The sequence below is a fragment of the Perissodus microlepis genome, chromosome 13, assembly GCF_051167445.1.
Source record: "Perissodus microlepis isolate ML-2025 ecotype Zambia chromosome 13, ASM5116744v1, whole genome shotgun sequence".
In the NCBI taxonomy this organism is placed as follows: Eukaryota; Metazoa; Chordata; class Actinopteri; order Cichliformes; family Cichlidae; genus Perissodus; species Perissodus microlepis.
In genome coordinates, this window is record NC_140473.1 from 16,917,606 (window position 1) to 16,941,638 (window position 24,033).

At 40.3% G+C, this 24,033-nt stretch overlaps 1 protein-coding gene across 1 annotated transcript in view; it reads left to right on the forward strand.

The window, feature by feature from the left end:
* The window catches only part of spock2 (SPARC (osteonectin), cwcv and kazal like domains proteoglycan 2), a 37,777-nt gene that overhangs the window by 9,965 nt on the left and 3,779 nt on the right, over positions 1-24,033 (forward strand). Inside the window, exons 2-6 of the mRNA XM_084948217.1 lie at positions 8,988-9,033; positions 22,025-22,139; positions 22,514-22,619; positions 23,615-23,723; positions 23,856-23,990. Coding sequence (XP_084804343.1) covers positions 8,988-9,033; positions 22,025-22,139; positions 22,514-22,619; positions 23,615-23,723; positions 23,856-23,990 — 511 coding nt within the window. The remainder of the gene's footprint in view (positions 1-8,987; positions 9,034-22,024; positions 22,140-22,513; positions 22,620-23,614; positions 23,724-23,855; positions 23,991-24,033) is intronic.

Here is a 24,033-nt window from a genome sequence, read left to right on the forward strand (position 1 = left end):
ATGCTTCATGTATTGCCAAACAACATGGATGATTAGAACTGCATGAAAATGTCTTTTCTAATTCAGTGTAGCCCGTCCTTTTAGTTTTGTTGGGGGGTTTTTTTGTACATTTTAATGTGAATTCACTCAAATGGAAAAACCAATTTACCGTTTGTCTAATTAGATGCAGTTTTCAGTCAGGCTTTATATTTGACCTTTTATCCATTCTTTGCTCTCACAGTATTTCTGATGTCATTTGTCCCTACTTGAGCGTGAAGAGTGACATTAGAGCCTTTCTTGAATGAGAATTATGTATAATGCACAATGACCATATTAGCGAAGTACCTCACTGTTTAGTGCAGATGTGAATGAAGGCTTTTTATCCACCACTTGCAGTGTGAAGGTGATTACTCATTCAGGAAAAAGTAAGGAAGGGGGTCATGTCTGTTTATTCGAGGTAGAATCTATCCACATCTGCCTATAGTTTTTATGCTTTTCTTCTATATTAGTTGTGTATAGACACAAATCTGTGCACCTTTACACTGCTCAAATGCTCGCACAAGAAAACCCTCAATGTTCTCAAGACTGAAACGACTTGACTCAAACCTCTCCAATCATTCTTTGTCTAGTGTTTTCTATTTGTGTCTTTTGGTTTGATGCCTCCCTCTTGTAAAATACATTTTTAAAATAGCACTAGTTCTGTTGGTGATTCTCTAAACATCCAGAGACTTGCTCTACAAATGCAGGTTTCAATTTTGCATCTTCAAAACCTTAAAAGCTTAAAAAAAACCCACAGAAAATAATTAGAAAATAAATAAATTAAAATAATAAACCATTTTGATTCACCGCTCTATAAGACCTGTTTCTTGATTTTCAGTCCAGTCCATGGTAATTTGGCGTACCTCAGCTGTCTTTGAGAACAGCTTCTTCCATCCGGGGTGGCTGTAGCTCAGGAGGTAGAGCAGGTCACCTACTGATCGGAAGGTTGGTGGTTCGATCCTTGGCTCCTCTAGTCTGCATGTCAAGTATCCTTGGGCAAGATACTAACCCCAAGTTGCTCTCCGATGCGTCCATCGGAGTGTGAACGTCATTAGATAGCACTACGTATAGATAAAGTGCTTGTGAGATCAGATTGTTCATGCTCCATTTTGCGTAACTATTTTTAAATCCCGGTAGCACTGCAACCACGTAAGCTAGCGCAATAATTTTTTTTGCACATGAAACCGGAGGAGTTGTACTTACATCTTATGGCATCAGCTTGTCCTAGATCACAGTTTCCTTCCACATATAGCTTTGCAAAAACTGCATTAAAAGCACTTGCAGCAACAAAAACATAATATTCCAGAAACACGCTTTGCCGATCCGATCAGCTGTTTGTAACACTTCCTACGTCCATCAGCGCAAACTATCGCATGTCCGCCATGATCTGCCCGAAGCCGGAAGTGACGTCATTTTGCAGAAATGTAGTTTTTTTTACCATCAGGGCCTTATGAGCCTATACTGGTGTTTTTAAAAGTTATGTTTGACTTTCTGTGTCGTTTCTGGGATGCTTAGGACTCATATTGCACTGCTGGAAATAGTTTATTTTGATGCACATGCTGTTTTTTTGCAAATTTGCATTATAATATTTATTTTAGTTTTTCCTGCAGTATATAAAAATTGGTGTATTTCAAAAATAAAACTATGAAGACACTTAAAATAAATTTCCTGTGGTGGGAAACTATTTTGTGCAACTTTTTTGTATTTACAGTTTTGAGGGATAAGCCTCTTAAATTTCTCTAACTAGAAATATATGTTAAAAAAACAAAAACGATTTTCAATTTTTTTTGTAGTTTATTGCATTTTTTGCAATTTATGTAATTACTATGCACTTAATGCATACATATTATTAAAATTTGGGCTTTAATGGTTGTATTGATGTATAGCGACTTGAAAATGGCACTACAACATGTAAAAATATAATATAAGCTCTGGCGGACTTGGTTCTATGCTAGGTCTTAAAGGGTTAAGGACACGCTGCACACCATGCTGAGATATGCCAGGTTTTCAGCTAACAGGTCAGTGTTAAGCAGCTTATCAAACAAAAAACAACATTCATCTGAAAACGAGCAAATGCAAGGTCTCAACTGAAAATGAATAAAAAAGCAGCCAACGTCCAAAGATAATCTATGAAAGGCCTTCAAAAAGGCTGGAGAACTATTGCTCCAGACCACTTTTAAAAAATACAAGAAAGTTTGGCTCATCAGAAGCAAAATGAGAGGTGGATCAATACATTTGCACAGTGCTGTAGATTATTACTTTGCCCTCTTGCCCTCACCCACATTTTGACCATTGATTGAATTCTCAAAAAGTACTAAACTCTGTTTCTTCTTTTACTTACCCGGTCTTTGGAGCACTCTTACATAAGCCTCTCTCTGTCCTGTAAGCGCACAAGCCTCTCAGCATTTGATGCCGTGCCTCTGCTCTGCCTCTGCTTTGCAGTCCTGGCTTGGTGCATGCAGAGATAGGAATCTGCAGGCTTGCTTCTCATGCCCTGTAACTAAACACGCATAAGATCAGAAGAAAGGATATAGAATATGAATAATGTTGAGGGGGTTTTGTTTCATCTCTGGTATGTGATCTGTAAACTAAAGCCGAGAAGCATGTGAACAACAAGCAAGTTTTTATGAGGTAGGACGAAGTGGTACAGTTCTGTATGTAGCATAATATATTAAATTTATATTGCCTTGAGGTTTTCTTCAGCAACCTCAAGGCAATATAATTGCATTTAGCAGATCTGGAGGGGGTTGTACAGCTGTTACCCGACCAAGTTTATATCAGTGTGCTTCCACAAAAATTTCATTGATAATAAATAAAACATCAGTGCATAAATATGTCTTATAAAGATTGCACTAGACGCTGCAAACCTCATTTTCCAGCATTTTAAGGTGAAACTGGGTTGATTTTTTTTGCTTGTCACTTAGCTAATTACTATTTCCACCAGACAGAAATTCTTATTGTACATTATGAGCTTCTTTGTGCCCTCTCCTTCAGTCCCTCTGACTTTGGGCATGAAGCCCATCTGTCTGTGAACTCTGAAGGAAGATTATGTTACATTAGTATGACCTTGGTGTAAAGTAAGCTTAAGAGTGAAGATCCTGCAGGTCCAGGTAGCAGTCTGTTCACATCCTCACTAGCCTTGAAGAAAAAGCATCAGCATTGATTTTTTTTTCAGCAAGTGCAAAAAATTATTACACTAGTTAGTACTTACATCTGGCTCTGCATTTAGATTATGTAATTATTTTATATTTGATATCCGTAATTTATATTTTATATTGTGATTTTTATCTGTATCTTGGTTTAATGGAAAGCACTTTGGTGTACTTCGGTCTTTAAATGTGCTATATAAATAAATTTGATTTGATTTGATTTGATTTGATACTTAGGCATTACAGATGTATATATATTCATGCGCTGGTGGGTCTCCATTGGTCTACCATCGCAAGTGAAGCTGATTTGTTCATCCTGCACTTGGAGCTACCTGCAAAACAACAGTTACTCTTACTGAAACGAAGTAAGGAGGGACTTTGATTCTTGAGTTTAATACATGTGTTGTCAAGGCTAGGGGAATGATAAATGGCTTATGTCTTTATGGGCAGAATACAATCTGTTTTATTAACACAATAAGCAACAATTACAGCCTATTACATTTGGTTTCACTGAGGTATTATCCTCGTGATAATCAATATACTGCACTCAAACCACGTATTAGTACCAAACCGAGCTATCACAGCAATGTAGTTACATTTCTGGGATGGACCACATCAGGCTACAGCACGCCGTAGATTTAACACAATGCTGTAAATTAAGCATCACCAGTGCAAGGCCAAATATTAAATCAGTTTTATTTTAGAAATGCATGGACAAAGATTATATTTTGTATTTTAAAGTTGACAATTTGTATTTTTTTTCATGAGCTACATTCAGAAGTGTTTTTTTCCCTTAATTAGACATTGTAGAATTAGACATGTACTTACTTGCTACAATTAAACCAGAAACAGTTATCTGCTGTTTTTCAGGAAACAGGGACACAGAAATGAATATTTTGCATCAGCATAAATTATATGTTTGTAAGTGGCTCACATTTACACGTTTGTGTTTAGTATGCAACAGCTCTGAGGCACTTCACCTCCCTCACAAAAGGGTTTTGGCCGCTGTCATGCTTAAATAATTTTGTTATTGTGTGAATTGTGTGGCCCCTGGTCTCTTTTGATGCGGCGGATATGCCGGAGCTCTGTGAGGTTTAGCACGAATGTGATGAATCCACTGAAGGCCGATATTAACAGAAATTGCAGGAAAAAGGTCAATAAAGCTCCATCCAGGCTTGTACGCATCTCCTCCAGAGAGTGTTATTACTGTATCCTTTCTTACTGATGAGCCTGTGATGCACTCTGCAGTTACCATGAACATACCCCTCAGGATAACCGTGGTGAGCACAGTGCATCTGACAGCTGACATTTACCCAAAAACACTTGTCAGTCACACGTGTGGGGGACATACACCCCCGCATTCATTTCAAACGCTTTCTTGTTTGTTCTTTTCAATCCAGCAAATAAGCACGACCTCAGTCTGTCAAGAGATCTTTGTGACTCTGTGCAGTTCCTCCCGAGTTGAACCCAATCTTTTGGTGGACAGGCTCACAGGGTTGTGATCCTCCCCCGACAGATATGACGGATTGTGATCTGTCAATCAGTATTGTAGCCCGGCAGCAGGACGAACACTCTGCCGTGTTTGATGTGGAGGGTAAGCTTTCCCGCTCTGTTTAACAAGAGGAGATCTTTCTGATGTTATCAGTTAGATCACAGAGCTCCTGGGTGCACCTGAGTGTTTTCATCTCTCGCTGCCTGCTACCTCTAATCACTTCTGTGTAAAAGCCAGCAGTGTTTTCATCAGAGTACTGGTCTGTGAATCATATTTGAGGTGATGTAAGTTCTCCGCTGCGTGCCAAACTTGTCATCTTGTTCCGCGTTTCATGCTCACTTTCAGTTTGCACTCAGGAGAATTTATTTTCCCCGAATACATTTTCTGCTGTCTCTCTTCTATGAAATCATTGATTTCCAGTCCTGTCAGCGCAGCAGGATGGTTTCCTCATCAGTCCTGGCAGAATCACAAATACAGAAAGGCTGCTAAATAATGCAGGAGCTGTAGCATCAATAAGAGAGGCATGGGAGGCATCGGATTAATGCCCAGGTTGTAAACTCTTTGATGTCTACACTCTAAATGTGTGACTCCATCAGACCAGACAAGGTTAAACTGCATAACCAGCAATCGTCCATAAAGCTCATCTGTAGTGTTGAGTTAAGATTTAGACACGAGCCAGGTTACCAAAGGAAGGGGAATAAGCTTGGCACTGCAGCGAGCAGAGGATGAGCAGAGCATCTGAGCTGCACTGGGGTAGATTTTAAATCACAAGTGGAGCCTTTGATAGTGATGAAAATACTTACCTCTCTGTGTTGCCGTGGTGAGGGTCAAAAAAGACGATCCTGGCTTTCACGACGGCTGCTTTTCTCGCATGTTGTGTTGGGATATATCACCTTCAGGGGAGCGGTTTTGGCACGTTCTCCCAGTACAGTAAATGTTTACAGTTATGAGTCAGTCATCGCTAAGGAGGGATGGTGGCCGATTGTAAATATCCTAAAATGACTCATATTTATTATTTCAGACATGGCAATATGCTCCAAACACTTGTTTTGCAAACATTAAACTCTTTAACCCTTTAAACCCTAACCCGTCACCAGTGACGGTTAGCATTTTTAGCAAGAGTGGGCAACTCCAGGCCTCGAGGGCCGGTGTCCTGCAGGTTTTGGATCTCACCCTGGGTCAACACACCTGAATCAAATAATTAGTTCATTACCAGGCCTCTGGAGAACTTCAAGACATGTTGAGGAGGTCATATAGCAATTTAAATCAGCTGTGTTAGATCAAGGACACATCTAAAACCTGCAGGAAACCGGCCCTTGAGGCCTTGAGTTTCCTTCCCCTGGTTTAAAGGGTAAATTAGGTCAGGGTTTAAAGGGTTAACCGTGTGCCTGAACTAATCTACAATAACAACAACTTATCATACTGTGTGTGTACACAAAAGTAGAAGCTTTGCAGAATTTTACTGTTATTTTGGCAGTCCTATTGTAATCTGTATAAACGGCTTTTTGCCATAAAGTATTATTCCGTTGTCACACAGGACTAAAGACCCACTGGCGAATGAGCGGCATCCCCTGATCACTGGGGAAAAATATGTATTCCCTGGCTGGTTGGCAAGTGGTGGCTGGAGGTTGCTGGCTGTCTCCAGATGAACACAAACAGTGTCCTCCACATACCAACTTCCTCGTGATAACCTGCCAAGTTAAATCCTCTAGGTATCTTGGTATTCATCTAAATTACCCTTTGAGTTGGAATGACCACACTGGTAATTTGAGTTCTCCTTTGCAGCAAAGGCTGTATTTTTTTTTTTTTTACGCAGGCTGAAAGTCTCGGAGAACACACGACAACTCATGAAGTATGAGACGTTGTGGTTATGGCAGCTTATGTGTACGGGCAAAATCTAAGCCGTTGCATCTGGTTCAGTCCATTTCTGAGCAGTCTGTACTCAGACAGACACAGAGGTTTCTGCCAGACATGTTGCATATCCTCCATCCTAAGTAGGAGCTCCTGCAGGCAGATGATGAAGAGCCCCAAAATACAAGCTGAAGTGTTTTAAAAATTCATTTTTCCCCATGTCAATCAAGATGTTAAATAACAATTTTTAAAGGTACAGTTAGTAATTTCTTCAGGTTATTTAGAAAATTGATGCATTCTCATAAACTTAGTATTAATCCATTAAAAATGCATAGGAGCAGGTAGATGCTGCCATGGTGGCCCGCCTAATAGTTCCCCCTAATCACATCTATATGGCTAGAGACTGGCCTCATATGTAGCACACCTTATAAGTTACTTTTAATTTAAGCATCACAAATAGCTCCTTCAAACTATATATGACCATTTAACACCGCACATCTATATTTTCATCATCTCTTTGTCATTATGTCTCTCTCCTCCCTTATTTCCACCTCTTCCTCTTCCTCATTACCTGAAGCCTCATCTCCTGAACTGAAGTCAGGGCTCTAACATGAGTATTCACCTCCAATATTGTCACAGTTACTTATTGTTAACAGGTTAAACATACAATCTTCCCGTCTCCAGACAACTGGCTTAACAACAGCAACAGTAGCTGGATACAAGCTAATGTTAGTCTAGCTAATGTTAGGCTTAAGCATCCAAAAAAATCAAACATTCCCTTTGATAAACATTTGTTTTGTTTTGTTTGACATTCTTACATTGTATTAGAGTTTATTCACTCAGCAGCAGAGTCTAACAATATTAGATCCACTTAGAAGAAAGTTTCACTAACACTGGCAAACAGAGGCTAACAGCAGCTAACAGCGTTAAAAACAGCAGACCAGCAGAAAAGCTCAGGATATCCTCAGCAACGCTGTTGGTGAAGTCATTTTACAGTTTCACTGCTGCTGCTTGGTGAGGAGTTGGCAAGTGTTTGCAAACCAGTCAGCATCTTCCGTGCAAACTATGAGGGGCTAAAGCAATGACAGGGGGTTTTCAGTGCAGCTGTCACCCAGAGACACCCAGGGACCACTTCATATTCTTGCATCTTTATCTGTCATTCAATTTCTTTGAGCTATTAGCTTTGCACTACACCACAAAGGGAATGCTGCTGTATGTAGCTAAACCGTGACACGTCAGTCAGTCATGCAATCATTGTAAATCACAAATAAACATGTATATTCTGATGAGTCATGCCAGAAAAGAAATGCAGTTTAATACCATAAAAATGTACAGAGGCATTCTGTTTCAGCAATTCAGTGTACAAAATTTACTGTATTTTTAATGCAGTTTGCCACTGTGTATTTATATCAGGACATAAATTGCATCAGGAAAGTACTGACAGGTGTCCCAAACCTGAAGATGAAACAGGTAGAAAACTGAAATGTCATATGTGCCACCAACTACAGGTTGAGACATCTGTCACCTTGTATTCTTACGATACTCATTACCCTTCTTTTCCACCTTTTTCACCTTGTTTAGGTTTGTGGTGAAGCAGTGTTGGGAAAATTTAATATTGTGTGTTTTTATGCACCAGCCATCATTCAGTTACATTTAGTGATAAGGTGAAACCACTTTCCTAATGTTGGTGGGCCTCTCTCCGTCAAATCTAATCTGATCTGATCTTCTAAATTTGTGGTAAATAAACAAAATTAAGCAACAAAAGACTTTGTTACATATATTATTATAAAATCAGGCTCTAAGAGATTTAAAAATGAACTTACAAAGTCTTTTTTGTGTCCTCATGATGTCTTGAATACAGCTTAATACGCTCTGTCCAAAATTGCACTTTTCTTCTTGACTAATATCGACTCTTTTCTCTCCTTTTGCTGTCATTTCACCAGGAGGTAGAGGTCAGTTCTCTTCACTTTTTGTACAGCTCTCTTATAGCCGCCTTTGTCCAGTGTCTTTTGCATTCAGGAGTAATTTCCTTGTCTCTTTGTGTGTCTTAATCTTTGCCTCACCATCCATCTTTTCTCCCTTTTTTGCAAAATCTCTTTCAATTTGCCCATTTTAATTAGATCGATTAATGTTCTAATTAAACAGGGGTAAAAAGGCAGAGCATTTAAAAGGCAGCTCACCCCTGATACCATATGTCTCGAATATAGGCAGAGTGTGCAGATTTGTTGAGTTTATTTCCATAAAGAATGTACAGCCACAGTCTCTGGTGTGACTCACTTAGCTAATTATCATGCCAGTGTACACATTATAATCAGTGTCCAGTGATAATGTAAACTACATCACTTCTCCACTGTGATGATAGCAGTGTTCATGCTGTATTTTATAATATCAGCAACACTGTGCACTCACTGTGAATTACCTGACTCTCTTGTCTTGGCAGCAGATGGTAAAGTAGTGTTTTCTTCCTCTTTCTGCAGGATGACTACGTGCGTACCTGGGATGAAAATCAAGGTTCTAATGACAGTAAGTTTCACAACATCTTGTTCCTTTCTGTGTGTGCTGCTGAGAGATGCTGAACATAAAAGCGTCTTGTTGAATTTTGACAGCTTACAAATGGCTCATAGAAGTTTTAGGACCAAGTTTTGCTTTCATAGATGCCTTAATTCTTGGCAGCATAGATTCACCAAGGTGCTGGAAACCCTCCTCAGAGACCAAGGTTGCCCCATGCTTTAATGTTGTTTATACTAAATTCAGGGCCTATCATCAAAATGTTGCAGCACATGTCAAGACTCATCAGACCAGGCAATGTTTTTGTCCAATTTTGATTAGGCTGCGCGAATCTTAGCCTCAGTTTCCTGTTCGTAGCTGACAGGAGGTGCGCCCAGTGTTTTCTTCTGCTGCTGTAGCCCACCACCTTCAAGGTTTGATGTGTGTTCTACATATACTGGTTGTAATTAGTGGTTATTTAAGTTAGTGTTGCTTTTCTGACAGCTTTTAGCAGTCTGGCCATTCTCCTCTGACCTCTGGGATCAACAAGGCATTTTCACCCAGAGAACCCAGAGAGTTTTCTGTGTGGGGAAATCCCGATGAGCAATTTCTGAAATACTCAGACCAGCCTATCTTGTGCCATGCTACGTTCAAAGTCACCAAAATTGTCTTTCTTTGCTATTCCAATGCTAAGTCTGAACTTTATATGCCTAAATGTCATCTGGTTTATTAGTTATATTAAAGAGCAGTTGAAGAGGTTTACCTAACAAGGTGGCCTGTGAGTGTGCTTGCTTAATTGGAGAAAACAATAAATAACTTATACTCAGTGATCACTTTCTGTGTGATAATAATATATAAGATGGACCAACATGTATGACTATGCTGTTTTTAAGATTATGAGGAACATAAATATTATAAAAATGCTTATTTGGGGGGAAAAGCCCTTTTGATGGTCTTATTGAGAGTTTCCTATAAATGTATTTAGGCTCAAATAAGGTTCTTAAGGCTTTTACAGTTCAAGTAAAAGATGAACTACTTTCATTAAAGCTAAATGTAAAACCACGGCTTTGTAACTTGCTACACAATATTACTAAATATATACCGAGTGCTTCCTTGTTGCGTTTGTATCAGTCGTACGGTCTCGTGTTTATCTTTAGCAATTAGTCATGTTCTGCCATTCACTGAAGGAATGGCAGAACAATATATACACTAATGCACACACCGAGGGCTAATCAGGGGAATCAGACACAGCTGGGGAAACAAGGCACAGAACAAATAAAAACCGAAAACTAGAACAAGGAGACACGGAGACAAGAACTTTAGTGAATGGATAAAAGTGAAGAACCGTGGAAAGGGAACAGTGAGAAAACAAACTGTGCTAACAGAGGATATACCCGGAACATAAGAGCAACCGAACACTAATGGAAAAAGTGTGAAACCAGAATGGCCCGAAAACAACACGAAGAACCAGAAGCTCTGAAGAAAGAATGGAAATCAAAACCAAGACAATAACTCACAACTCCTAAATTTCAAATACTAGTAAAACCCCAGGTAGAAAGCCCTGGTTCATGGCATCTTTGAACAACTTAATATCAGCATTTCGGGTTTGCATCACGTATGCTTTGGCTCTGTAACAGGGATATTCAATTAAAATTGTCTTCAAATGAAGTGCTTACTTTAAAAACAAACTATGGAAAGGTGTAGTTTGAGTTTCCCAGTATCTTAACGACATTTTACATGTAAACCATCTCAGCTTCAAACCATCTTTTCACACTGTCTATTTCGCTGACTTACTTCTTTAGACTTATGCATCTTGAGCATAGTAGGTGTTCCTCAAGGATCAGTGCTAGGCCCCCTTACTAATATGTCTGTATATCTATGATCTTTAGGGTTTAGTTAAGAAACGTTTTGGCCGCCGAAGCCTAAATTTGCGTACTGACATTCTAAAAAAGTGCAGAGAGGCAGGGCAGATATTGAAAGATCAAAAAGTGTAATTGTCACAATCTGCTGAGTGGCAGGCAGGATGTGGACCCAAATGCAGGACTCATCACACACTCAAAGAGGCAGCTTTTATTGTGCTGTAGCAAAAAATACACTAGAAACAAAAATCGAAAACCAGAGAACTAGAAACTAAGGACAAGGAACTAAGACACTGGGAAACTAGAAACTTTAAACTAGGAGCGAGGATGACGAGGAACATGGAGGAAACACACACACACACCACAGAGCACATGGGGGTAATACAACGCAACAACGGACAGAGGGACAGGAATAGCAAGGGAACAAGACACAGGAGGAGAGAACAGCTGGGTTTAATTAGACATAAAGAGACCAAGGAAGCAAAGCAGAATACACCACACACAGGACAGGACTATCAAAATAAAACAGGAAACATGAGACAGGCACGGAGACGTGGATTTGACAAGGAGACACGACTGACTGGGGAGACACAGGAGATGAACAAACACAGAGATTAAACACAGGCTGGGATAAACACTAAGAGAGGAAGAACTAAGATAACTGAGAACTAAAGAAAACCAACAACAATAATCAAAAATTATAATAACAGAACAGAAACACAAATCCTGGATCGCAGACCTAGTACCGTGACAGTAATAAGCACAGAGCTAATCTGCGCTTGTAAATCAAAACTCAACATTTTTTGTAATAAAATAGTCTGCTGGACAAGTAGTCAGCCAACTGGCCTCCTTATGAAAACTCTGCCTTCCGTTATAGTTTCAGGGAGTAGATTTAATAATGTGTGCTGAGCTAAAGAAGTTAACTAATGCTATCAAAAGGACAGTAAAGTTGCTTTTAATTAAGGGTGAGAAGATTGATGTGATTTCTAAATTGACATATCCCTGGCTCAAATGCTAATTTTAAGAAACATGTCGAATTAAAATATCCACTAAATGTAACTTGGCTCTTTCTCAACAAAATAAAAGCCAAAGCAAACCACTAGAATCTTTGCTCAAAAAAAAAAATGGAAAGAAGCCAATTTAACATCATCACTATAAAATCTGCCCACTCCTGGCTCTATATTGACCTGTGTTATATTTGTTTGGACTGGTATTCAAATATTCTTGCTTATAATTTGTCTGATACGTTTAAGATGCCAACAAAGTGCGTATGTGTGAGTGTGTGTAATTTGTCTATGTTTTGTCTGGTTAGTTTCGTCTCACTTGCTGTTGTTGTATCGCTCTGTGGACATTTTAATTGTTGGCCTGCCTGGTCACAGTGGAAGAAAACAAGCCTTAGGCTAACTATTCTGCAATGAATCAAATAGTAACATTGGTAAATAATGTTGTAACAAATAAAATGAAGAAAAAGAAACCTACTAGACAGGATTGCATTTTTTCTGTATGTGTTAAAGGAAAGACAGGCAACTCTGGACTAGTATCATTAAGGTTACAAATGAGGCAGTCCAAAGCAAAACACCCCTTTAATCCTTTTTCTGTAACCCTGACACAACCCGATACTTTATTTGCTCAAAGAGAACATCTTCTGTTAATACGTAAATGTCCAGGCCCCGGTGAAACAGGCTATTACCCTGCAAGATTTATTTATGGGATCTTAATGATAACACAAAACACACACATATTACCCACCAGAATCCAAAGTATATCCAATTATCTCAAAATAAAACTATATTCATGAAACCTCTCAGGCTTTGTATAATACAGTAATGTATGTGCATGTAAAAAACCTTTTTCTGTACTCAAGATGTGTCATAATGCATTCATTATTCAGGCATGAATATAAATCCATGCAAAACGAAGAAATCCCTGCGATGGATGTTTTTGCAGTGAAAGCAAAGCTGCAAGATTGATTGAAACTGAATGTCATTATATGGCTGTGCTGCTGCACGATCCGTGGCCTGTATTTGAACTGTAGTGCTTTCCAGATGGTCACCGGTTCACCATATTAGACAGTGTTTTTGTGTTTTTATTTTTATTCCGGGGTCAGACGTGCACTGTCCACAGCTGCACTGATTCCTTGGCGAAGATGCTGAAAGATGTTTGCACTTCGCTTGAGCGGATCTGATGTGACTCCCACAGGAAATGCTAAACATTGGCTCGACTTCCACCCATCATCACTTCGCTCTGCTTCCTCCTTTTTCCTCCATCTACACTCCAGCAGGAGCCGCGAGTGGAGGCAGAACATCTGAGGTCTCCTCCTCAACTCCTCCTGCAACTCCAGCCTTAATTGAGCCGGTGCCAGATGAAGTCATGACATGGAGTTTTGTCCTTAACCACTGTCACTAGATTTGCAGCTTAAATGAAGTCAGCTGAATAGCTGAGTCCATTAGCGGAATTTCCAAGGACTTAATGAAGGACTAATTATTGTTCCCAATGGGTGAGAGGTATAAAAGCATGAGAAGACAGTGAGGCAGAGGTGTGAAGCTAATATGCCTTGATTTAGTGTAAAATGACTGACATCAGCTTTATTCCTGCCAGCTCTAAGGCACTCTCATGATCAGGAAATTGTGGACTGTGGGTGAAGGCAAGTTGGCAGGTGTATGAGAGTGTGATAGGATGCTAATAGAAATATCTTATGCTCTGTTCATCTGTAAAGAGGAAATATTTTATTCAGAAGGAAGAGTGCAAGGACGAGAACATTTACTGAAAATGCACAAAACATGACACACTCACTTTGTTAGTTACAACTTGCACATACTAGGTTGGACACCCCCCCCCCCCCTTGTCTTTAGAACTGTCTTAATGCTTTATGGCATCGATTCAACAAGGTGCTGGAACCATTCCCAGGCTATTGTTCCCCATTGACATGACAGTCTCACACACTTGCTGCAGATTTGTTGGTTGCACATCCGTGATGTGAAAGTGCTCTGTTGGAATAAGACAGGGGTGTCCAACTCCAGTCCTCGAGAGCTACCGTCCTGCAGCTTTTAGATGCATCCCTACTCCAACAGAGTAGCTTCAGAGTAACTTCAACATGTTGTGTGTTCAGAGATGGTCTTCTGCATACCTTAATGCAGTGGTTGCCAAAAATTAAACAACTGTGAGATACTGTTTGTCCGTGATTTGAACCGGGGGAACAAATTGTGGCAGGATCAGCCTGATATTATTTGTATCCCACTGTAACTTTACTGTATAAAGAGCTAACATTGCCAACATTTCAGTATAAGAAGTGTTTGTGAACTAAAAATCAAGAATTGTGGGATACTGTTTGTCCATTACTTGAACAGCCCAGAGCATGCCAGCCCTTATGGCACCAACAACCATGGCACGTTCAAAGTCGTCAAAATCATCTTTTTTATTCCCATTCTTATGCTTGGTTTGAACTTCAGTGAGCTGGCTTTACCATGTCTCCATGCCTAAATGAATTCAGTTACTGCCATGTGATTGGTTGATTAGAGCAGTTGAGTAGGAATGCCAATCACAGTGGCTGATGAGTGTACATCCAAACTCTAAGAGATGATGTTGAGACGGTACAAGGCACTCACATCCATAGCTACGGTCAATTTGAAACCACCAGTTCTTCAGTCACTACCTTGCACGACAAGCGAAGATTTCCAGTAGTACACAAGTGTCCACATAAAGCCGCGCTAATAGTCGGGTTTTAATTCTCATTTGACTTGTTGCCATGGCAAACATTAAAAAATGAAATGTCATCTTTGAACCTAATCCTGAGTTTTTGAGGCTCTCGTCTTATCTATTTTGCAGTCAAACACACCAGCATACTGTGGATCAACTTCACAAGTGGCATTTGCGTCTTCAGCTTTTATGAAACTTTAAAATGCTTGCCTTAGGTTGTCAGATGAGTAGTATTCCACATCTTTCATTTCACACAGCATAAAACCCTTTATCTATTTCCCTTTTTCTCATTCTGACGCAAGTGTGTTATCTCCCTCCATTGATCTGCCTTCCTTTATGACTGGCCTAATGAAGCAAAAGAGTGAAAAGAGGAGATTTGTCCCTCTGAGACATCACTAAATCAGTGTGATGTCTTTACTCCGAAGCTCTGAGCCTACAGGCCTCATTTCTCAGCCGGGCTGCCCAGACTGCTACACTGCTTTGCAGAGGAAGACAGAGCTTTAGAAATGTCAACAGAGAAGAGAGCCAAAGCCGTCAACAGACTGAGGTGGAAATTTGCATTCAGGAATCGTAGTAGCTGACTCCACTTTAGTCGATGCTGTCCCGATTGAGGGTGGCCAAGAGAGCTCACCGCAGCTTATTAAAGGACAGATAGATAAGACACAAGCCAATTAAGGAATTGTCTTCATTTATTTGACATTACATGCAAAGCACAACTAAGTACGCTGTGAATATCTCTGATGGGAAAGTTTTCATTTGCATTGTCTTTGTTTGACTTGCGGTGTGTTTTTTGTCCTGGTACTTTAGCAGATAATTTAGTTATGGAAAAGGACCCCAAATTCAGACTCATGAGCAGGTGTCAAGTGAAAAGAACATTTTATTTAAGGCAAACCAAAATCCATCAGTAAACACAGGAACATGGGGACACTCTACAGGAACACTACAGACTGGGATGAATAGTAGCATGAACATGAAACAGGGTGAGACAACAAAGATCTATGGGGAGATAAGGGCTATATAAACACACAAGATAATTAATGAGATGTGGAATAGCAGGGAACACAGCAGAAATTTATCTGAGAAACAAGAGAAAGTACTACAAAATACAGCGTACACAAGGCAGGAGATCCCATAAAGTTGATTCTGTTCCTCTGGACGTAGCATTTTCAGTTTTCTATCAGTGAAGGATTGGTAGGAGACTTCCAAAATACAACAGGAAGAACTGACCAAAGGGAATATCACTGATGGAGACTATAAATGGGGAACACAAGAGAGGCAGGGAAAACTAGAAGAACTCAACAGTAAGTGGAACAAAAACACAAAGCTAAAAACACAATAACAAACTAAGAAACAAGCTGTACTATAACCAGGAATCAACAGAACTCTGAAGTCCAAAACACAAAGGCTGGGTGAAAGACTCAGAACCGAAAAAAATAGTTAATCCCAATCTTAATATCATCAGATGGCTCAGTTGATACCTTTTCTCCACTTTGCTGTTGGCCCTACAAGCCGCTTTGCAACCTGACGCAACCGCTGCATCTGCTCTGCCTGCTCTGTCATGTGCTGTGGGTCTTGCAGCTGCTCTAGCAAAACTAATCTATACATTTGTTTGACTAATGTTGGCCTCAGTGAAGTGTATATATTTGTGAGTAGGATCTGCAGTACATGTGTTGCAAAATGAATGAGTATTTGTCATTAATTTCCTTATGTTTTGCTGTTTCCATTGTCTAAAGCTGCACTGCAGTGAGCTCTCTTTGTTGCTGTAAAAACAGGTCCAGGAAATCTACAATTGATTTGTGCAGCCCCACAAATGACTAAATTGGCATACTTAAAGACATTAAATTGTGGTAGACAAACTGTTGTAATGTAAGGTTGCAAGAGTAATCAAGCACACACACCCTAACAATTAAGTGCATGTGTAGAGCACTGATGTTTTTGAGTATACCTTTAAGTGTACACTGGATTTACATATGCTGATCTAAGATAGAGGCCAATAAATGGTAAATGGACATTTTCTGGATATATTAAAAGCAAACAGCATGGTGAATTTTGCTGAAACCACTCTTTACAAGGACTGTTCCTCTAGAGCAGGGATTCAAATATAAGGCACTGGGGCCTAAATTGGCCCAGCAAAGTCTCCACTGGATGGCTTTGAAAAATAAAGGCCGCGATATACCCGCTGTAATGGCCGCTTCACTCACACCCACAACAATGTTTCACAGAAACTTGAATTCATACCCACTGTTACGGCACAGGAAGCCATTGCAGTATTGTCCTGAAGGATCGGTGTCGCCATTCAGATAACATCGCTGCTAAAGTAGTGCTATAGGAGGAGAAGAAGTCAAAACTTGTCACGGCGAGTGAGGTGAGCCGTGTGGAGATGATCAGAGATCAGAGTAACGCGTTACTGCAATCTGATTACTTTTTTCAAGTAACGAGTAAAGTAAGGGATTACTATTGCAAAAACGGTAATTAGATTACCGTTACTTTCCCGTAGGAATGCTGCATTACTGCGTTATTGAAACCGTGATTTTTTTGCAAGAATGTCTCATGACAGTGACGTAAGCGAGTGCCACGTTCGTGACAACAGCTGTGTGCAGATCAACAATGGATAATATATCAAGTGCGGGAGAGAGTATGTGCGTGCAGCGTTTAAAGCGTGGAAGTACTGACCTTACTTTGAGTTCGATTCCATAAAAAGTGACAAAAACATTAGTGTCTGTTGTGCGTTGGAAGAAAACTTCTTTTTACAGCGAAAAAAAACCCTAAACAAGCACCGAGTGCGCTACCACGTAATGTGAAATTCACAGAGAAACTCGCGGATTCTTCAACTGACCGCTGCGGCACACCTGCACCAGGGCAAACCTCCGCCTACCCTACTCCTGCTTTACAGGTGAAAATAGAGCAACAGGACCGCTAGTCTTTGATTTTATTTATTTTCTGCTGTGTTTTACTTGCATCTATTTGAAAGACTGAATGTAAACACAAAAAATATTTTATTTTATGTGCTGGAATGTGCAGAAAATAGGTTTAAATGTTAAACAAATTTCTTCAAGTCAGAGAATGGTGCATATAATTTAATTTTTGCTTGATGCATAAAGTTAAAAGATTAAAACTGATAAAACAAGTTTAAAAAAAGAGACTTTTCCATTTGATTACATTTTGTATGATGGATTATGCAGAAAAAGTAGAATTGGGCTGAAAGATCTATCGCTTTATCACCTATTCAGGTTGTAAATCGTGTTTTTAAAAAGTAACTCAGTAACTAAGTAATTAATTACTCTTGAAAATAAGTAAACAGTAAAGTAACGGGATTACTTTTTTGGGGAAGTAATCAGTAATTAGTTACTGATTACTTTTTTCAAGTAACTTGACCAACACTGGAGATGATAAAGCAGGATCCAATCGCAGGCAGTCGTGAAGGTGAGAAGGTGGTTTATTGAACACAAAGCAAATAGAGAAACGGCAAACGGGACAGAAGGCTATCTAAACTGGGAACAACTAAACTACTGAACACAAACCAGGACCTGAACATGAGGGAGGATGGACGGAGGTAAATGACGGTGAAAGCAGGTAGAACACACAGATGAAGCACGGTGAATACACAGACGGACCAGCGACTACAATGACAGGAGACACGACTGAAATACACTTAGAGAAACACAGGGAGATTACACACAGGTGGGGGATACAGCTGGAAGTAATTAACGAGACGAGACAAGGAAGGTAAAACTGAATACACTCACATGAGACGCAGACCTTCACAATAAAACAGGAAACAAGAGATCACTACACAAAGACGCAGACTGGACACAGAACTAAACCCACACAAAACATGAGAACACAAAACCAGCGAACAAAACCCTAAACCAGAACCACTGAACAAAAGACCAATAATAATGATAATATTAATAATAATAAACAAGACACCAGAGAACAAGACGATCATTCAAAAATAAACCAAGACATAAAAAACTCAAAATGCTGGGTCGAACCGACCCAGAACCGTGACAAAACTAGAAAGAAGCCACACGTCTACTTTGTCAAAATCGGCGCATGACACAAGCGATGCATCAAGCATAAAAAAAGCATAAGAAGGGCGCATATTTAGGGTTTTTCAATTATAATACGTTTTGTAGCTTTTCCTGCTAATAAAACCTCATCCATGGCCGTTCATGCAGCACCAAAGTAAATAACTCTTTCCGGCTCACTTATGATCAAAGTGAGCTGTATGTGGCCCACCATGTATATGACATCGCTGCTCTGGAAGGTATTAATAAATGTAAGGGATAATCTGTTTAAAACAAGATAAAGACAATGGATAGACCATTTTGTTTTTGTTGGGAAAATCTTGCCCTTTGCAAAATATCTCCACTGCTATTACCTTGTTTTTACTTTACAACAACCAGCGCTTCTGGCGCTCCCCCTACCAGGGACTTTGCCCAGCTCTTTGCACACAGTGCACACATCATGTACTGTATGCACACTACTCCAACTCTAAGTCTCAGAAAACAGAAAAACACCCAATTAAGTTCCCTGGGGAATTTCCCTTTGTCCTTCTCACCATCACCTCTTCCTGAGCATTTAGGCCCGCCTGGGGTTCCTTCTATCCAGTAATTTCAAACTATATAAGGCTGTAAAGGAAACAGCCTGTTATTCTAACTCTGGAGGGGGGTCAACCTTGCCTCGTACTTGTAACAAATTATGTTTTTGCTCCTGAGTCTCTTCTGTTTAACATTTTCTAAGGACATTCAGTAAATCTCCACTGTAATCTGAATTGTAGTCCTTTCACTGCTCTTTCTTCCTTATACAGTTTGTGAGTATGTAATGGTTTTTACACATTACACCCTGGATTTGCATATATCATTCCCAGGTAGACAGGACAATAAATTGTAAATGGACACTTCCTGGTGTTATGTCAAAGGCAGACCGCATGAAAATGGGTGAATGTGCTGAGTCCACTCTCTATGAGGACTATTGATAGATGTTGTGAGATCCAACCTGTTTAAAACAAGGTAGAGGCAAAAGAGAGACCCTTTATTCCTGTTTGCCTTGCACTTGAAACAAATTATGTTTTTGCTCCCGAGGCTCTTCTATTTAACATTTTCTGAGGAAATGTAATAATTAAATTTAATAAATTGTGTTAAATCTCAGTCATTTCACTGCTACCTCTTCCATATAGGTCTGGTGAATGTGTAAAGGGTTTTAGATGGTATAAAGCTGCCACTAATCAGCATTTGTAAATGGAACAGAAATATGATCATCTACTAAATGTATAATTAAAGCCAGTAGCTTATCTTAGCACAAAAGCTGGAATTAACACAGTAGATCTTAACTGTTTATTTTATAAAAAAAAATAAAACTATATGTAATGTAATGTTGCCAAGTTGCCTGCAGTTATAGCATCATATTTAGCAGCAGTAATTTACTCATCTTGATCCAGGCAGGACTATTTTTGCACGAAGTGCAGGCACACCTGAGAACACTCCTACCTAGAAAACAACATAGCACCAATGACATTAGAGACTGGGTGTGTAAATACTAGATAAAAGAGCTGATGATGAGGATGTGGCCTGAGCACTGCTTCCGTTATCCCCAATCTGCAGGGATAAACCTCATGCAAATCTCGATTGGATTAGACTGAAGCACGGGGAGCCTAATTAGGAGAGGTTTACTGCTACAGGCATTAGTTTAAAACCATAGGAGAGGCTTTTTAAAAGTAAAAAGAATTAAAGTAGGTGCACTGGGGAATAGATGGAAAAATAGCGGAATGCGAGGTGGAAAATAATAAGCAAAACAGGTAGGCCAAGAGTGAGGGCGCACAGCAAGGATGTCTGATGTGAGGAGAAGACAAAGGAATGTGAAAAGATGGAAGAAAGGTGGCTTGATAAACATGATTGCACAACAGGGGGTTTGAGACACGGAGAGGGAGAGAGTTCTTAGAAACACCAGATTGAGCTGCAAATCACAGTCAACCCAGAAATGATTCCCAGACCACGGAGAGCCTGTTGCTATGGAAACGTCATCATCGCAGGCACTGCTTTAATCCGTGGAAGCCTGTTAAGTTAACATGAGGCTCAGGCAGCCACCTTATGCTTCTGTACTCACAACACAACGCCGTGCCAGCATTGTAGCCACTCGCTACAGACGAGATTTATTTACAAATGTTTTTGCTATTAGAAAAATCAGGATCATCTTATTTGTATTTATGGTTTTCCTTCTCTCTTTCCTTTGCTTTCTTTGGTTCAATGGATTGCAAAACTTATAGCCTTTTGCGTGCGTGGCCCTTTACCTACTACACTTAGTCGCCTTCTCCTTCATGTCAGAGAGAGGGTCCCCAAAGGGTGGAATTGGCTGATGCACCGTGATTCTGCTGATGCGCTGGTGTGAATTGGACAGGGCGGGTGGTGAAACATCAAATCTGCGAGGAAAAGAAAGGCGGGCGGCAGCAAAAGAGGACAAAGTCGAGTAAGAAAAGCTGGGAGACGTCTGTGATATTGTGTACTGAGATAGTGTACACAATCAATGCCAACTGGGATAAGGAGCAACCAGAGAATAAGGCTGCACTGCTGACAGTTTAAATGGATGAGGAGTCTGCATCTGGGCATTAATGCCTCCAAGCCTTCTCCCCAGCAGCAGAGCAGTCAGTCAATCAGTTATACAACCAGCTCAGCCATAGCAGGATTGGGGGTAGGGGGGGGGTTGTATTGTTTTGGATTTGCTACTCAAATCAGATCTCTGTCAGTTCGCTTCAATAATCCTGTGATGTAGGCAGAATTAATGTATTCTGCAACCAGAAAGGACAAGAGAGGAGATCCTAAGCCTGCCTGCTAACTGCCATAAAACAGGATACAGTAAGGATTCAAGGCGAACCTCAGTCCTACATATGAAGTCTGTGATAGCAGTGTGAAAATAAACTCTATTCCTGTGTAGCTATGCTCATGGATAGTGCAGGTGAATATAGGCTGAAGTAGTTAAAGAGAATAGAGGGTGACATCCAGGTCAGGCTCCAGGAGGCCTGCTAGGAAGAGCATGTGTGAGGTGCTGCTAGCAGAGAGTTTGATGGATGTGGCAACCTGAGTTAGACATCCTGGCTTTAGCCCAGATTGCAGGAATTATTTAAGTGTAGTAGAGAATGTAAATATGTAAGTAGAAGAAGTCTGCAAGTTATTCGACGCTTTTTTTAAAAAAAAATATCAGCTGAGGAGCTAAATTGGATCAAAAGCAAACTAAAGAAGCTCTTGTAATTTTATGTTCAAGAATAAGATTTTTCCTCCCAATAAATAAAAGTGCCTCAGAGTGCATATTTAAAATAGTGCAACACCAGCACAGCTCGAATCATTTACACTGACTCTTGGGTTATGCTGAGCAAGTAGGGGGCAGAAAAAGACAGAAAAGGGGGAAAGGGAGGGAGGAAAAGTGAAGCAGTGTGGAAGCTAAGGTACATGTCTCATTTTCTTTTTTCTCCCCAGATGTAGACACCACCAAGGACCCTTGTCAAAAGGTTAAGTGCAGCCGACACAAGGTGTGTATCGCCCAGGGCTACCAGAGAGCTGTGTGCGTCAACCGCAAGAAACTTGAACACAGGTGAGTGTGTGTAGCCCCTGGGCAAGAATTGACTAATTCCCAAAACACAAAAAAAATCAAAAAAAAAATCTTCTTTACGCACACTAACATGAGTTCAACTCAACCAAGCACGCACTCCATAGTCTGCTGCAAACTGGAGTGTTTATCCCTGTCGGCCACACTCGTAGTATTAAAGCTTGTTTGTGTACCAGTGTAAGTACGACTGCCTGCTGTTTAATGATAAGCTAATGCATTTGGACAACACAGAGGAGGCCTGTTAGCTTCGCGCTTGTGTTTTGGTGCTGCTGTTTGTGTACTCTGAATTAACGCAGCAGTTGCTGTCTAAGCTGGACTTATCCAGGCTGACATGGTTGTGTTGTCCCCTTGTCCTGCAGGCTGAAGCAGCCCGCTCTCAGGTCTCCTGATGCAAACTGTCACCCCTGTCCCATCTCCTCCACTGGGCCTGTGTGTGGATCTGATGGACACAACTATGCCTCAAAGGTACACCTCCACCCCCCACTTTAATTAACCTGTTAATGTCTAAACAATTAAATAATTGCCAGAAATTTAACATTTTTTGAAAATGGAGTGTTTACATAACTGCCTAACAAATTAAAAATATTAAATAATAATTAAAAATAGTTTTTGCATCATATTTGCTGTGTCTGGCTTTTATTCTGGTTTTTTTGGGAGGGGAAAAATCACACCGATGATGTGGAATACTCCAAAACTGACAAAACCTAACCATATTGTACATATCGAATATGATTAATGAGTGGTTAAATGGTTAAAAAGTGAGATTTATGGTTGAATTTTATACATATAGCAAAGCAACAGTACAAAGTTGACTGCACTGAGCACCACTTTAATTTTTCCATGTGGTTTTACGTATATTAGCAGTGCTGTGACTGTGATGTGCACTTGAGCTCCTCTAATGTGGCTCGTTCCCCTCGGTGAACATTATTACATGCTGATTCAACGCATAAATTCCACTACTATATGCTACGTTGCTAAATAGCCTTGACAACTCTTGCAAATTTAGGTCATACGGATGTACACATACTTTTACACACATCTTGAAATCCGTGGTACATGCTGTACGTGCTCTGCGTCGTTTGGTAAGAACCGACACACACCTTTGCACATTCAGAGCTAAGCAGTGTGAGGAGAATCTCAAGGGACACAAAGCTGAGACAAAGAGCCGTGATGTATGGCCTCAGAGGAACCAATTGGTGGCTTGCGGTGACAGAATCCCATGTGTTTATTGATTAATGCTTTGTCTTTTGAATCACTATTTCTGACCTTGTGTGCAAGTAAAGGTTGGGAAGCGCATTCAAGAGCAGGACTCTGATTTTGAATTAAGGCTTACAGTCGGTCACCTCATGAATATTTGATCTGCGTTGCGGCAATAACTCGTTTCACTTCACCTTTGTGTCCCCTTGTCGATGTCATCGGTGTATGTGTGTGTGTGTTTAATGACTGTATGTGTGTTGCAGTGCAAGCTGGAGCAGCAGGCGTGTCTTACGGGGAAGGATCTTACCCTGAAGTGTTCTGGTCTGTGTCCTTGTCCAACTACTGCTCCTACAACCAAGGAGAGTAAACATGGTGAGAGCAACATACATGACATACAACTCGTGTTTTGTTTTGTTTTATTCTCACACATCTACTCAAGCATAACAGCCATCATAGCTGCATAAATAGGTGCAACAAATATTTTTCTCTCCTGTACTTACACAGAGGGCTGCACCGGGCAGGATCTGGCTGATCTCGGGGAGCGTCTGAGGGACTGGTTCCAGCTACTGCAGAGTAATGCCAACCAGAACAACAACAGCAAGCCCGGGGCCAAAGCCACTGCAGTCAGCACCACATCAAGTTAGCGCTACTACTTAATAAACTCATTGCATGAAGAGGGCAT